General features: G+C 30.2%; 2 protein-coding genes and 1 non-coding gene across 5 annotated transcripts; 1 reads left to right on the top strand and 2 right to left on the bottom strand.

Moving 5' to 3' along the window:
• Positions 1 to 87: 87 nt before the first annotated feature.
• LOC123707348 lies at positions 88 to 2164 on the bottom strand. Of its 3 annotated transcripts, none has more exons than XR_006753481.1 (6): positions 2018 to 2164; positions 1715 to 1815; positions 1360 to 1449; positions 999 to 1077; positions 523 to 722; positions 88 to 236 (listed from the first exon to the last, which is right to left on the bottom strand). XR_006753481.1 is itself a non-coding variant. In XM_045657342.1 (6 exons), exons 1-6 carry the CDS (start codon positions 2034 to 2036, stop codon positions 168 to 170), a joined length of 495 nt encoding a protein of 164 aa, XP_045513298.1. In that variant the 5' UTR covers positions 2037 to 2164; the 3' UTR covers positions 88 to 167. The 3 variants fall into 3 exon arrangements, 2 of the variants coding, with proteins under 2 accessions (XP_045513298.1, XP_045513299.1); XM_045657342.1 differs by having other exon boundaries at positions 523 to 659; XM_045657343.1 differs by lacking the exon at positions 523 to 722.
• A 750-nt stretch (positions 2165 to 2914) lies between these two features.
• Positions 2915 to 11042, bottom strand: LOC123706881 (alpha-tocopherol transfer protein-like). Its single transcript, XM_045656457.1, has 7 exons — positions 10988 to 11042; positions 10815 to 10887; positions 8160 to 8319; positions 5660 to 5906; positions 4813 to 4923; positions 3728 to 3861; positions 2915 to 3079 (listed from the first exon to the last, which is right to left on the bottom strand). The coding sequence occupies exons 2-7, from the start codon at positions 10885 to 10887 to the stop codon at positions 2974 to 2976; spliced, it is 831 nt and encodes a 276-aa protein (XP_045512413.1). The 5' UTR covers positions 10988 to 11042; the 3' UTR covers positions 2915 to 2973.
• A 1108-nt stretch (positions 11043 to 12150) lies between these two features.
• Positions 12151 to 12222, top strand: Trnag-ucc. Its single transcript has one exon. It is a non-coding gene; the product is annotated as a tRNA-Gly (tRNA).
• The last annotated feature ends 992 nt before the right edge of the window (positions 12223 to 13214 follow it).

Genomic DNA, 13214 nt, shown 5'->3' with positions numbered 1-13214 from the left:
TAATATTTAAATAGACATATCTGACATGTGAGAAAAAGGTTTTTATTCTTTAATGCAATGTTTATTTTTGTTAATACTAAATAAAAGTTAACTGTACTTTTTGGTTTAATATCTAAAAACATTGTCTCATGGGACACAATCCCTTACAAAGTTTAATAAATAAAAAATCACAATATATCGACATCGTAAACACGCAGTGTTCGCTTCTCACTTGTACTTTTCGAAGTTTCCATTGTCTGAAAAGAAATCGCTTAATGTTTTCCTACATTAAACACATAATTATTCGAATATACATTGCCTCTTTATAGTTTAGTAGAAGCAAGACAATTATGTATTACAATTTCCGGGATTGATTCCTTAATTGGGTCGAATTAGCATAAGTTCCAATTTCCAATTTTGTGACGTCCGACACCGTTGGGTTCTTTCAATATCCGTACAGATAAATAAACTAAAACTCCACTTTAAAATTAAAATGGCTATCGATGTTTTGGGGTAAGCCTGCAGGTGGTGATGACAAAATACCTTATTTGGCTTTTTTAATGGAGTCATGGTGTCCCTGTAGACTTTCCAGAATAAAGTGACATGTGTGTCATTAAACTTTGGCCTTTCCAAAGCACCACATAAAGTCCAAGTGTCGGTTGATGTTTGTTTTGCGATTCCTGAATATTTGAAGATATGTCTACAGTGCGCTCAAGTATTCTTTATAAATGATTATTATTATTCTGTAATTTATTTTTTTACATGTTATCCGGTATATTTATAAAAGACTGCCAACGCTCAGCACACTGAGACATTGGTACAAGAAGAACGAAATACAATATTTAATGCGACAAACACTTATAAGGCATACATAACCATACACGAAGAGATAAAAAAAAATATAGGAAAATCTAGGAAAATATAGGAGAACTAGCTCGTGATAAGATTATTAATAGTATTTACTGATATATGACATTTAGAAAACGATGTGATTGAAAAAAAAATTGTTTTCAACTTACCGACTAAAACGGCTACTTCGAGTTTTTCCAAAAGTTCTATACCCAATGCTTCCTTATCCTGATTTACTGGGTAATTTCTCTAAAAGTTTTAATTATGATATTACGTAAAACATACATTACTAGAAAACAATGTTAGATAAAATATTTCTGGCCACACAATTATAGTTTCCGGCACGTTAGATGCCAAATGGACTTCCCACTTCCATTAAGGGAATGGAGCAGAATCATTTGTTATTGCGTCAAGTAGCGAAAGTTTATACCAATACGCAAGTGTTTGTCTGTTGCAACCTTTCTACGCAAGTCCTTCGGATAAATACGTTTATTAGTTACACGTTCCCATAGTCGAAAAGTTGTAACTCACTTGAATAAAGTCATATATTGCACCCGTTTCAACATTTTGCCTCCACATAGTTAATCTTCTTAGAGCCTCGTGTATCATTTCTGGAGTAATCTACGGATAGATACGTAAAATTAAAGCATTCGTTTTGTTAACAAACAAAAAAAAACATTTATAAAGTTCTAAACAGTTGAGACAGTCTTGTGTCTGGTCATGATATTGACCTAAGGCCGAAATTTACGATATCAAGTCCTTGTTACGTCTATACAGTAAGGATAGTTTATATTAACTAGTATTGGTGTTCAATAATTATTCAATAGAAATCGTGGGTCAGTCTGCTAAACTTTTCTTAATTAAGACATAGTAATATGCAAATTACTTCTCTGAAAGTGTCAGTGGGCGCTTCTTCTACCTCAACGGCATTAACATTTACATTCAACGGTGACAACATTTTACTGCAGGATCCAACTTGAATATTCTCTAAAATTTAATATTAAAATTACTATTTAGATTTCAAATATTTAAATTCAAAATTATTTTAACTAAACACCGCGCGACAATTATGTATTTAATTCAATTGTAGGAAAAGATTCAGTTAGTTCAGGCTAAGTCTCGGTAATCCAATCCAATGGACTAACTTCTTTATCAGTTCAAAAGACAAAATTGTAAATAATAGCAATACCTGACTTATAGACAGTCATCTGTAACTTCTGTTTACGTTTCTTTGGAATCTTCCGTTTCCTACCAATCGTCACTCTCCGTTCATACCTGACAATTTTGCTAAAGATGTGATAAAACAAGATGTCCGAACAAAAATTTAATCCACAAATATACCACATACGGGCTACCTTCTAAGACAACAACGGTGGCCGCAACGTTCACAAGCTGGCGTTAGAAGACCACCGGACGACAGTCGTGAATACATTGTCGAGATAGAAAAGTCTCTTTTCTTTTCACATCTAGCTCTGGGCTTTCTTCTAGGCGCTCGTTTGGTCATGTGTCGTCTTGTAGGCGGTTTTCTTTGTTTCTCGACTCTCCCTGTGCGTCGTTTCCTACGTCTTTTCTCATTAAATTTGCCATCGGGCTTGCTCGGTTTCTTTGGCTTTTCCATGCCCGTAGATGCCACGAGTAATTGACTCTTATTAGAATAATTAGATATATCTGTTTCACTATAGGTCCTCTGATCGTGAGAAGGAATACTCTCCTCGTCTGGATCATTTCTATCAGTCAGGTTTTTACTTGTACCGGGCTGTTCATCCATGCCTAAAAATTTCTTTATAAAACTCGAAATCTTGATTTATCGCCGAGGTATTTTTGTACATGTAATTTATTATTACTTTTAATTTAAAACTTTTTAAATTGTAAATTTATACAAAATGATTACTGTGTATGACAGCAGTCATGAATTGTTCTTTTGTTTTAAAATCTTCTCTTTTGTAGATAAAACAATCCTTTCGGTTAACTAAAATAAGTTCGTGCCTTATTTAATTTTAATAAAAATATTTCTCTCTATTTAATAAAGGATAAGGAAATAGCGATGTTCGAAGTCCATTTGAACATGAATAATACGAGGTTTGAGTAGTAAAAGTGGTATAATTTAAGTATTTTTTCATTCAAATTACAATAATTCTAAACACATTAATCTATTGAAAGTGTCCTAAATGAGCCATTCATCGCGTTGCAGTCGCTCTTCGGTCGCATCTTGAGGTCAGCTTTCCATAAATTGTCACCCAGGAACATTTTTCTAAAAATACAAAGTTTCCAGTATTTTACTTCTAACACAAATAAAATTATTATATTGATTGCAATTTTCAGAAACCAGACAACTTAAACTATGACTCTAGTATGCCAAAAACTAATACATTTTTGACGTACGTGAGTCAGACTAAACGCTAAGTCTCGATACTCTTAGTTAAGACACTGGCAACATTGACGTAAAAATCTAACTATATTAACATTGTGCCTAGCGATAGTTTTAATGTATGTAAGCTCGCTCTACTGAACTGATGAACACAATAACACAATTGTTACCTATATGAATAAATGATTTTTGGATTTGACTTGACTTTGATATAAATAATTTAATAAATTGTTTATTTATTAACACTACGTTACAATTATAGTAAAACTAATACAATATCATATAGAAATCATAAGGCATGCAACGGGCGGGCCTTATTGCTAACAAGCGATTTTTTCAAGGCAACCCTAGTAAAAAATTTTTTTAAAAAGAAATATGATTGATAACATCAGTTTACATCAGTTAAAGGCCGGCAACGCATTTGTAAGCCTTCTTGCAATGTGAATCTTCATGACCAACTATCACTTAACAATAGATATTTATTTATATATATGCTATATAATAATTTTAAAAAATATATTATTTATATACCTCTGCTCATTGATTCTTTTAATCCAATCCTGATTCTCAGTTTTCGTGCTGGGTGCGTCACCTCCATACTCCACCGGCAAATATTTCTTATCAATGTGCTTATGTAAAGATTCGTAGTCATGGTAGAAGTGGATCTGGTACGATATAATATTAAAACTATAGCAATGTTTATAAAGTATAAGAACTAAAAGTATTTCCGGCTATTTCATTTTAAATACCTAAAATAATCAGTAATGCTAGAGTATATTAAACTTCTTTTAGGGCCGCATTTTATCAAGAAACAGAAACGGAAATCTGTAGCTTACGCCAGAGATTGAAGGCCGACTGGTTATTTTTTAATTATAAATATATAGCATTCTGAACCTATATAAAAATTGTACGTAGGTATTATACATTTTTTTTAATGTAATTATAGACTGATCAGCCAATAGAAAAATCTAAAAGGACAAACTAACGAATTCTAATATAATTTACTAATTATTTCTAAATGATAATCTACTGATTCAAGTGAAGATCACCTTTGAAGGTCTCTCCGAACACATTCAGGTAGATTAGTTCAAGTTGACCTAAGTGATTGGCCAATTAAATGGTCATCGGGTTTTTTCGTCTTAAATTCTAAATATAGCAAATTACTCCGCTCAAACGAATTGTATTAAAAATATTCATTACCGCTTGGGTCGAATAAAACATACCTATTTAAAGTTAAAAATAAAAACGGAGTTTAAAAAACATTAATTACTCAGAATTGATAAACAAGGATGGAACGAAACGTAGACATATAATTGTAATACAACATAGCAGTAGACCTGTGGTACTACTAGCTTTTGATTATATAAAAATAAATAGTGAGAATCAGTGACGTCACGACTATATAATTACGTATGTGGAGGAAGTGATGTTCCAGGTAACACTGGTGGACCCTTTAGGACCCTCCACCAGTGTTACCACTAACTCGAAGGCCACAGTGGCTGTTTGTTAAAAGAATCTCAGATACGTTTCATAGTTGGAAACAGTAGGATTGTGTGAACAGTGACACATACAATGTCTGTTTTAATAAGATCAATTGTCTTTAAATATATACTTACAATTTCGCATAGTTCAGCTGGCAGTACAGGCTTCACGAGAGAGTATAATTTGTCGTAGTATGACGGTGCATTTATTCCGTATACTTTTTGTACTCGAACTGGCATTCCTTCCTGAAAAACAAACAGTTAGTAATACAATACAATACAAAGTCTTTGTTTAAAAAATTGTCATAGGTTATTTCTTTGAAGTACCATTAGAGCATTATTAAAACTTCAACTTCTTTTATGTAAATATTTTTTCTGATATAGTTAATATATTAAATTGTCTTTGTTTGTTTATTCCTTTATAAAGGATCTTGACAATTAATAAATTTACCTTACATTTTTTTGTGTTTATACTTACATAACTTAAAAATACAAAAGTATTGTTAAACTTTTATTGTTACCCTACTTTAACTTGCAATTAATTTAATAATTAGTAATTATTAAATTAATTGTAATTAACCGTAGAAATTAGAGATACGTACATAAGAAGGAAGTAAGTCATTAATAATAGTTTCTTTCCGGAGCTAATTTAACTAGAAGAGATACTTTAAAATGTTTAAATTATACATTAAAACAAACATATACAGAAATATTAAATCGATAAAATATATTTAATATTTCACTTTTAAAACAGTTTCTTATCAGTTCGTCTCGGTACAACTTCCGCGTTAAAAAAAGTTAAATGGAATAAGACTGGGTTACCCCTTGTAGGTCCAGAAATGAGAATAAAAATCCAATACATTTTTGACGTACGGGAGTTTAACGAGTTGAGTTTCTTTACTAAATCTTTCCCCTTTGTCTACAAAGACATGGTTTTAATGCGTGCATATTATGAAAAGACATATAAAAAACGAAAACTTACTAAAAGGAAAAGAATAAAATCCCTGAAGTACATAATATTCGACTTTGGTACCATCTTTAATGAGAAACACGACATGTCCAGAATTATTATATGTCCTCTAGGAAAGATATAGTGGAAGTTTATCCAATAATCAGCTTGGACGGTGAGGGCCTTTAAAATATCGTAGAAGGCGAAGTGCTCAAACTGCGGGTCATCATAGTGATGGATGAGAATTTCATCATCACCAGCTTTGTATGCACATACGCGACTGTAATAAAGAAATTTGGGTAAGTTTATAGCTGTGGATCATCGTAATTTTTGAGTGCCCATCGCCAAAGGGCGAGTAAGTCTGAGGCCAAGTTGTAGAAACTAAAATGCTGGAAACTATTCAATAATAGAAACTAATACGACAGCGTTGTTCTTGATATACAAAACTTAAAAACTTTAATATAACTATTATTACAATTGACTCATTGTAATTTATAGGTACTACGTAACATACAGAACGTAATACGTCTTTTATAAGTAAATGAGTTTACCTTACGATTATAATTTGAATGTTTATGTATTAAGATTATTTGTTTTTATTTCAAATAAATGTTAGTATCCGTTATCAAATACGGGTGTCAATTACATAGATAATTAATCCGTAGTCAAACTCTTTAATTTAATTATCTAATGAACATATAAAAAAATAATCTTAATTTTCCTTGAGATTTCATCTTCACACCTGAACAATTTGGCGATTTTGTGTTTTGTCAAAAGGTTCTTACGATAAATTTATAAATAATAATAGAATATTAAGTTTTTTTTTAAGACGCGCTGTTTGTTTATGTTAAAACAGAACAACGTTTACAGGACCAAAGTCTCTAACAAAAATATTGATGTATCGAAGTATGGCTACGAAATTTAATAACCCATTTGTTAAAGATTTATTAGTAAGTAATAAATAAAATTATTAGCGATTGCTAGAGAATCTATTGAAATCATTAAATTGTCTTAGGTACGTTAACTCTTGAAGAACGTAAATTGTTTTTGAACGTGATACTAACGTAAATAAAAAACCTTTTTCTTATCATTGTTCAGTTTGAAAATGGGTGAACGAAAGCTGCCTACTGTCAGTTCTTTGTTAAATACAATGAAAGCATTTGTAGTTGTAACTTAAAAAGTTGTGTAGTCATCCAACGTGTTATTTTTAATAGGTAGCTTCTTTCTATATATGAACTAAATTTGTGGTTGTCTGGAAGAGATTGCTCAAAAGCGATAAGTTGTCCTTCTCATTTAGTTATGTTCAATTTTTACATTATTATGCAACGAAGTGTTAATACATAATAAATACATTTGCAAAGCAACGAGTATCTCAGGAAATGTACATTTGACTGTCTGTATACTTTAAATTGTGAAAATTAATACCTACATATTATTTAATAATTGTAAGTTTTCGTCGTTTCATTCTATACAATAAAAGCTTGACAAAACTGCTTTAACGTTACTGATATGTTGGACACTCTGTGACTGATTGTAAATATTTATTATGTATTGTCAATTAATTATTAATGGAAATACGTGATTACATATATAAAAGTATTGCCTATTGTTTTCCTGGTTTAGCTCATGTAACCATAACATTATTTAAATAATATACTGAAGCAGATAAAGCAAACAAATTGTGTATAGACAACAGACACAAACTTTATAGCCAGTTCTTCTCTTCCGTTTTACGCCCTTGACTTGAGAACAGTAAATATAAAATTAGAAGCATTTCATATGCATTTCTTTTTTAGACGATCATAAGTGTACATTGTGTTACCTAATTAATAAATAATGACATAAAATATTTATTGTCAAATTTAATTAATAGTCATTGTTTTTAATTGAATAATAGTTTTAAATTACTATTTGTATCATTAAAATTTATTGGATTTATGAATCTCGGCACGTAGTGTAAAGTTAGTAGTAAGGTAAGCGGTAATCCTCCACCTCAATGCCAGCAATCGCGCGGAAATTTCCAGCATTATCAATAGATTTTATGTACGCAACTAACACTCATAAGTCATAGTGAATGAAAAATTGTGAGGAATCCGAGTAACACACAGGTGTATCAGGCATCAATAGATAAGCTATGAGCACAATTAACATTTGCTGAAAACATAATGAGAGCGGCATGTCTTTCCGTCGAAAAAACTTAAAATTACTTAGAGCGCTTAATAAGTAGTAAAATAAAAATTTCAACTTCCGATTTCAGAGTCGGAATTAACAATAGGTTACTAATTAGTTTACCGACCTGTAATGTTGTTAAAAATAGTTAAGTTGCATAGCAAATTCTATATTTTATCAGCCTATTAGGTTCGGTTGGCTGCTTAAATTTAGTAAAGGACTTTCACCACGGAATGTCAATACCGTATTATATATATATATATAGGAATATGCCCTACTATATATATACATAGATGTTATAACCATAATTTAACGTATTAGTTTAGTGAACAAATCTTTAACGCACAATCACTTATACACTTACGTAACAGAGAAAATTGTCTTTATGGTGTCAGACTGCGGGTCGCGATTAGTGTATATTTCTGACAATTGACTGCGTGTTGAGCAAAAGCGATCGATGCATTTCTTTGTTTTTTCCAGACTTCCATAGCAGCTGTGCAAAAACTTCTTTATCATCGTATCGTCTGGAACAGAATATTAAGTACTAAAATGCTTAGAGTTTGACTAGAAAAAAAAATTATTATACACACTAAAAGGGATGCTTAGATAAAATAAAGGGCAGCCAGTCTCTTCCTTTGGACATGACAGTGATTAACAATAATTTCTACGTAACACATTTTATATTACTATTGTTGCATAATAAGATTATTTTCATAGTACAGGTTGAGGAGATTTATTTAAGATTACAGAGCGTACTATTATTTTTAGTGGGCAATTGGGCAGGAGGCCCATGTGATGTTAAGTGACACCACCACCCATGGATACCCACCTCGCTAGAAGGCTCGCAAGTTGCCTTTTAGGAATTGGTACGCTCTAACCTCGAAGGACCCTAAGTCGTATTGATATGGTCATGGTGATACGCGACTTGCGTATGATTTTCGATCAACCTAAATTAATTTAAAATTCGCGTTTATCGTAAAAATTTCGTATGGATTCAGTCTAAGTACAATCGAAAATTATCCTAAACAACGGCGCTCAATTGCAAAACCCAAGACAATTGTTAGCAATACTGAATTGCTCTCACACTTATTGAGACTTATGTCCTTCACTCATTTCACTTTTTGGCGTTGCTTTTGAAGTTTTTTGCGTTCCATTGCTTATTTCTTCTTAAAGAAAACAACCCATGGCACGATTTGTCGTACTTTTTTTTTATTATTGACTGTCGTAAAAAAAATTATATTCTTCTATTGATTTGTTTTTAATCAAAAGATTTCGTAGATTTTCTAGAAACGGCAGTCTCAGCTATAACATTTAACACCGTAATCAACTCTACTTTAGTTTTTGTTCTTATGTTTCGCAATGGCTATCAAACTATTTAATCACCCAGAAGTTATAGATCAATGCCGTTTAATGCTTTCGAGTTATTAATCCATAAATTTTGGCAGCAGTTGTAAACAACGTAACTGTTTTTATTACTACGACATTATGATAATTAATATAACATTTACATGGCTATTTTCAATAATTAATCAATCTGAATGTATCACATTCTTTCAAATAAACGATTTATTATTATTATTCTTGTAAACTCATGCTTGTAAAACAAAATCGCATGAGAGTTTTATAATTTAAAAACTTGTGACAAATAAACGCCTTTTAATCCGCTAAAATTCTTACTATATAATACTTTTAAACCGTAATTGACAGCAATAGTTCTAAAATATTGTATAATGTAATTAACCTACTATATTTTTACTTACGTATCCTTCATAATATTCAAGATTTTCTATTTAATTATTCATGTCAGAAACTGGTGTTTAGCGATTTCATGTATGCCTTTTATCGCATCATCGAGGCAATCATTATTATAATTATGTGTGCTGGTGTGCGAATTCGTAATTTATTTTTTGTTCATACATTGTATTATTATCATTGTAATCTTTTAACTTAGTACTAGTTATTAATAAAGCCTTTTCTATGCCTACGTTTAAAATAATATATCTAAAAAAGTCTTTATTAAATACTGTAAATAAAATTGTATGTGTGACTTTTGTAATTCTATAAGAGTAATCACAAAAAATCGAATCAGACAATCGAAAATATGTATGAAAATCATTAATTATTGATAGAGAGAAATCGATAATATAATCTTATAAAATCGAAGATGTGTTAACAATTCGATGCGTACTTTTTAGAACACATTATTGGTTTTTTTTAAAGTAGGCAAATATAGATTTAAAATTTTATTTTATCCTTACCTGTGTAAGGATTCTCAGCGTTAATTAAATTAAAGACGATAAAAAGACCTTGACTTTTTTGCTGATTTGCAATTATTCTTTAGATTAGGATATTAATAACTTACTATACATAACTAAGTGCTATTTTAGGATTTTAGGTACAAATAAAAATAATTAAAATGTTAATACATTTTTACATTTCCCGTATTGTCAAAATTATTAATTGTTGTGAGTTAACTTTTTTTTAACATTTGGTATTTTTTATTTAAAAATTCGTTTCGAGAAACCTTGCATTTTTAATATTCGCTAAAAAATTCTTAGCAAAGCCTAACAAGTATAGACATCTGGATTCGATTTCCGCCCAACGCACATTGAGTATTTCTGTATATATCTGAAGTAACAAGTGTTTTCCTATGCCTATCCACATCAACGTATAAAGTTTTTCAAATTATTAAATTATTTTGGTGAACATGACACAGTGTATGTGAGGTAATACTACAGCGGGTAAAACTATCTCGGAGGCTGTATTGAAGTCTTGAACGAGTATATCTTGGCATTGATTTTATTATATCAAGTATATGATCAGCCGACATAACAACTCGAATAGTATAAAACCAATAAATCACTGCTAAATAATTTTTTAAAATCCGATTTAGATTCATAATTAACGGACCAACACAACTTTAAAATTATTTTATGGTAACATAAAAATAGTCATGAATTCAAATTAACGTCTTTGTTGTAATTAGTTTCAATCCCGATAAAATGACAAATATACATACCAATATCGTGAGGTAGATAAGCTTCCTTCGCCATCCACTCCTTGATGAACGCCACATCTTTACTCAGACTCATCTAAAAAATGTGTATTGTTGTGTGTGATTGTAGGGAAAAAATGTGTTATTCCAAATTTTAATTGAAAGTGATTTCTAATTTCCGATAACCCACAACTCACCGTGAACAACAATTGGGGCAACCAATCACTTCGATGGGAGGCTGCTGACTGGACAGTGAAACTATTGTACGTGATTACAGCCTTCGAAACGTAAACACGCTACGCATTAATTATCTTTGTATTAAATAATTTTGTGATGTAACAGACAATCCTTTTAAAAATAATAATATTGTTTATTTACATTCGTTGAAGCTTTGGTATCAATCGAATTAAATGTAAATGAAGAGTGTAAATTTAAATAAGCTTTACCTTTATAAATATTTTTTAAGGCATTGCGCGATTCGCTGTGATATGCATAGTCATTTAAAATTTTAACACATTTTGTGTTACAAAGATAAAAATACTTGTGTACAAGTGTTCTCAAAACTACTTGTGAGAAGGTCGTATACATTCTGCAATTGAGTTGAAAATCAATATTTGCTTTATTCTAAAAATAAAATGAGCTAATACTTTGATTGGGTAATTTACTCATGACTTCTAGAATGTTGACAAATAAGTATTTCACCTATATTGTCATTAAGAATCTATTGAGAAAACCGACCGTTCAGTTATTTTTTTCTAAATATTTTGTTCTAACCATACCGATTAATTTATTAAACTTTATATGTAACTTTTACACTACGAACAGTGTATATATTAAAACTAAAATATTAGTGTTTAATGTAGGTACAGACGGAGTTTTATGTAAATAATTGCTAAACGTTTTTTGATAAGTACTTAGTAGATATATGTTATTATGTTACTTTAAATTATATGCCCTAGGGCCATTGCAAATATATTTGAATTTAATATGCCATATATATAACTCAAATACCATTTATTCTATCAATTTCTAAAAGTATCGGTAACAAAAAAATCTGAATTAATAATATCAAGAAAATTTTACCTCGAATTACTATCATACAATAATAGGGCATTTTGTATAGATAAAACTATAGAGTAAAAATCCATAATAAATTACAGATAATTGATTCCATGAAAAAAATAATCAGGATGAATTAAATTAAGTCTCAATGTAATGGTACTCATGATTGTTTATTTTTATTCTACCATAGTTGTTTCTATAAAAAAGTATTAAAGGATATCATTTTTATTCCTATAATAATAAACAACATTTGGTTTAACGCTAAAACATACACTTTAATTTTGTATTTGTGTTCATGGCGTTGGTGGTGTAATGGTCAGCATAGTTGCCTTCCAAGCAGTTGATCCGGGTTCGATTCCCGGCCTACGCACACTTTTTCATTTTTTAAATTTATTACATGACATATATACAGCAGATTTGTCTAGGCCTCGGCATTATCGTTACATTAAATTGCACTTATATATTTAGGTCATATTAGGTAAAAACCGTGTACTTACATTAAAATACATGTTTGACACGCATACTTAAGTCACATTAAGTGTGAAGGATGAAACCAAGGACTATATTAACTGTTCTCGCACTACATTTTTATTTTTATTTTGTGAAGAACGTGTCTAAAAATGTTTGTTTTTCGTCTTGGAGTTACCCGTAGTCTTTATACATTTACGCTTTATAAATACCACCACATTTATAAAATATATTTTGTAGACTGTATAAATAATAAAAAAAAATAATTAAATGGATTCACTAAAAAATAACAATACTTTATGATATTTTTATATTTATTTAAAAAATTAACTTGTTACAGCGCAACATTTTCAAACATTTAATATTACGAATTATAAACTTTAATCATTTATAACTTGGAATATCAAGAAAAAAAACACAATAAGTAAATTTAAACAATGGCAATAATGCATAACACAGCCTTATTAATAATCTGTTTTTCGCGTATACAATATTATTATATATATACAAATTAGCGTGTACACGGGGTCTTATCCGCTTAACTAGAAACCAAAAAGTTATACTCGACAAACCAAAAATAAATGGCAGTAAAATAAAACTTTCCTAGTGCTCTAATATCTAATATCAATATCTAATCTGTTTAAGACTAAAGAAGTATTTTAGGTATCAAGAGCATTTGTATGTATTGTATGCTGCCGTATCCCATACAGGTAATTTCTTTATTAAAGTTTTTGATAATACTAATAAATTAATCACCTTAGAACTAATTGTATCTATTCTCTTTGTGTGATAGAGTTGCGAGTAATGCCCATATCTACGAATATGATATCAAAAATGTCAACGTGACATATTCATTCGTGATAATTTAAGTTAAACTGTAACAATAACAATAAA

The sequence above is a fragment of the Pieris brassicae genome, chromosome 3 (genome assembly GCF_905147105.1).
Source record: "Pieris brassicae chromosome 3, ilPieBrab1.1, whole genome shotgun sequence".
NCBI lineage: Eukaryota > Metazoa > Arthropoda > Insecta > Lepidoptera > Pieridae > Pieris > Pieris brassicae.
This window is presented reverse-complemented; position numbering and strand designations above follow the sequence as displayed.

Excerpts from the sequence above, each read along its gene's own strand:
- LOC123707348 (XM_045657342.1), bottom strand. Across the intron at positions 1,450-1,714 it reads CCACTGACACTTTCAGAGAA|ATTACTCCAGAAATGATACA; the intron begins GTAATTTGCATA and ends ATCTATCCGTAG. Across the intron at positions 1,078-1,359 it reads CAATATATGACTTTATTCAA|AGAAATTACCCAGTAAATCA; the intron begins GTGAGTTACAAC and ends TAAAACTTTTAG.
- LOC123706881 (XM_045656457.1), bottom strand. The coding sequence starts at position 10,887 with ATGAGTCTGAGTAAAGATGTGGCGTTCATCAAGGAGTGGATGGCGAAG. Across the intron at positions 8,320-10,814 it reads TTATCTACCTCACGATATTG|ACGATACGATGATAAAGAAG; the intron begins GTATGTATATTT and ends ATTCTGTTCCAG. Across the intron at positions 4,924-5,659 it reads ATTTTATTCTTTTCCTTTTA|GAAGGAATGCCAGTTCGAGT; the intron begins GTAAGTTTTCGT and ends TTTGTTTTTCAG.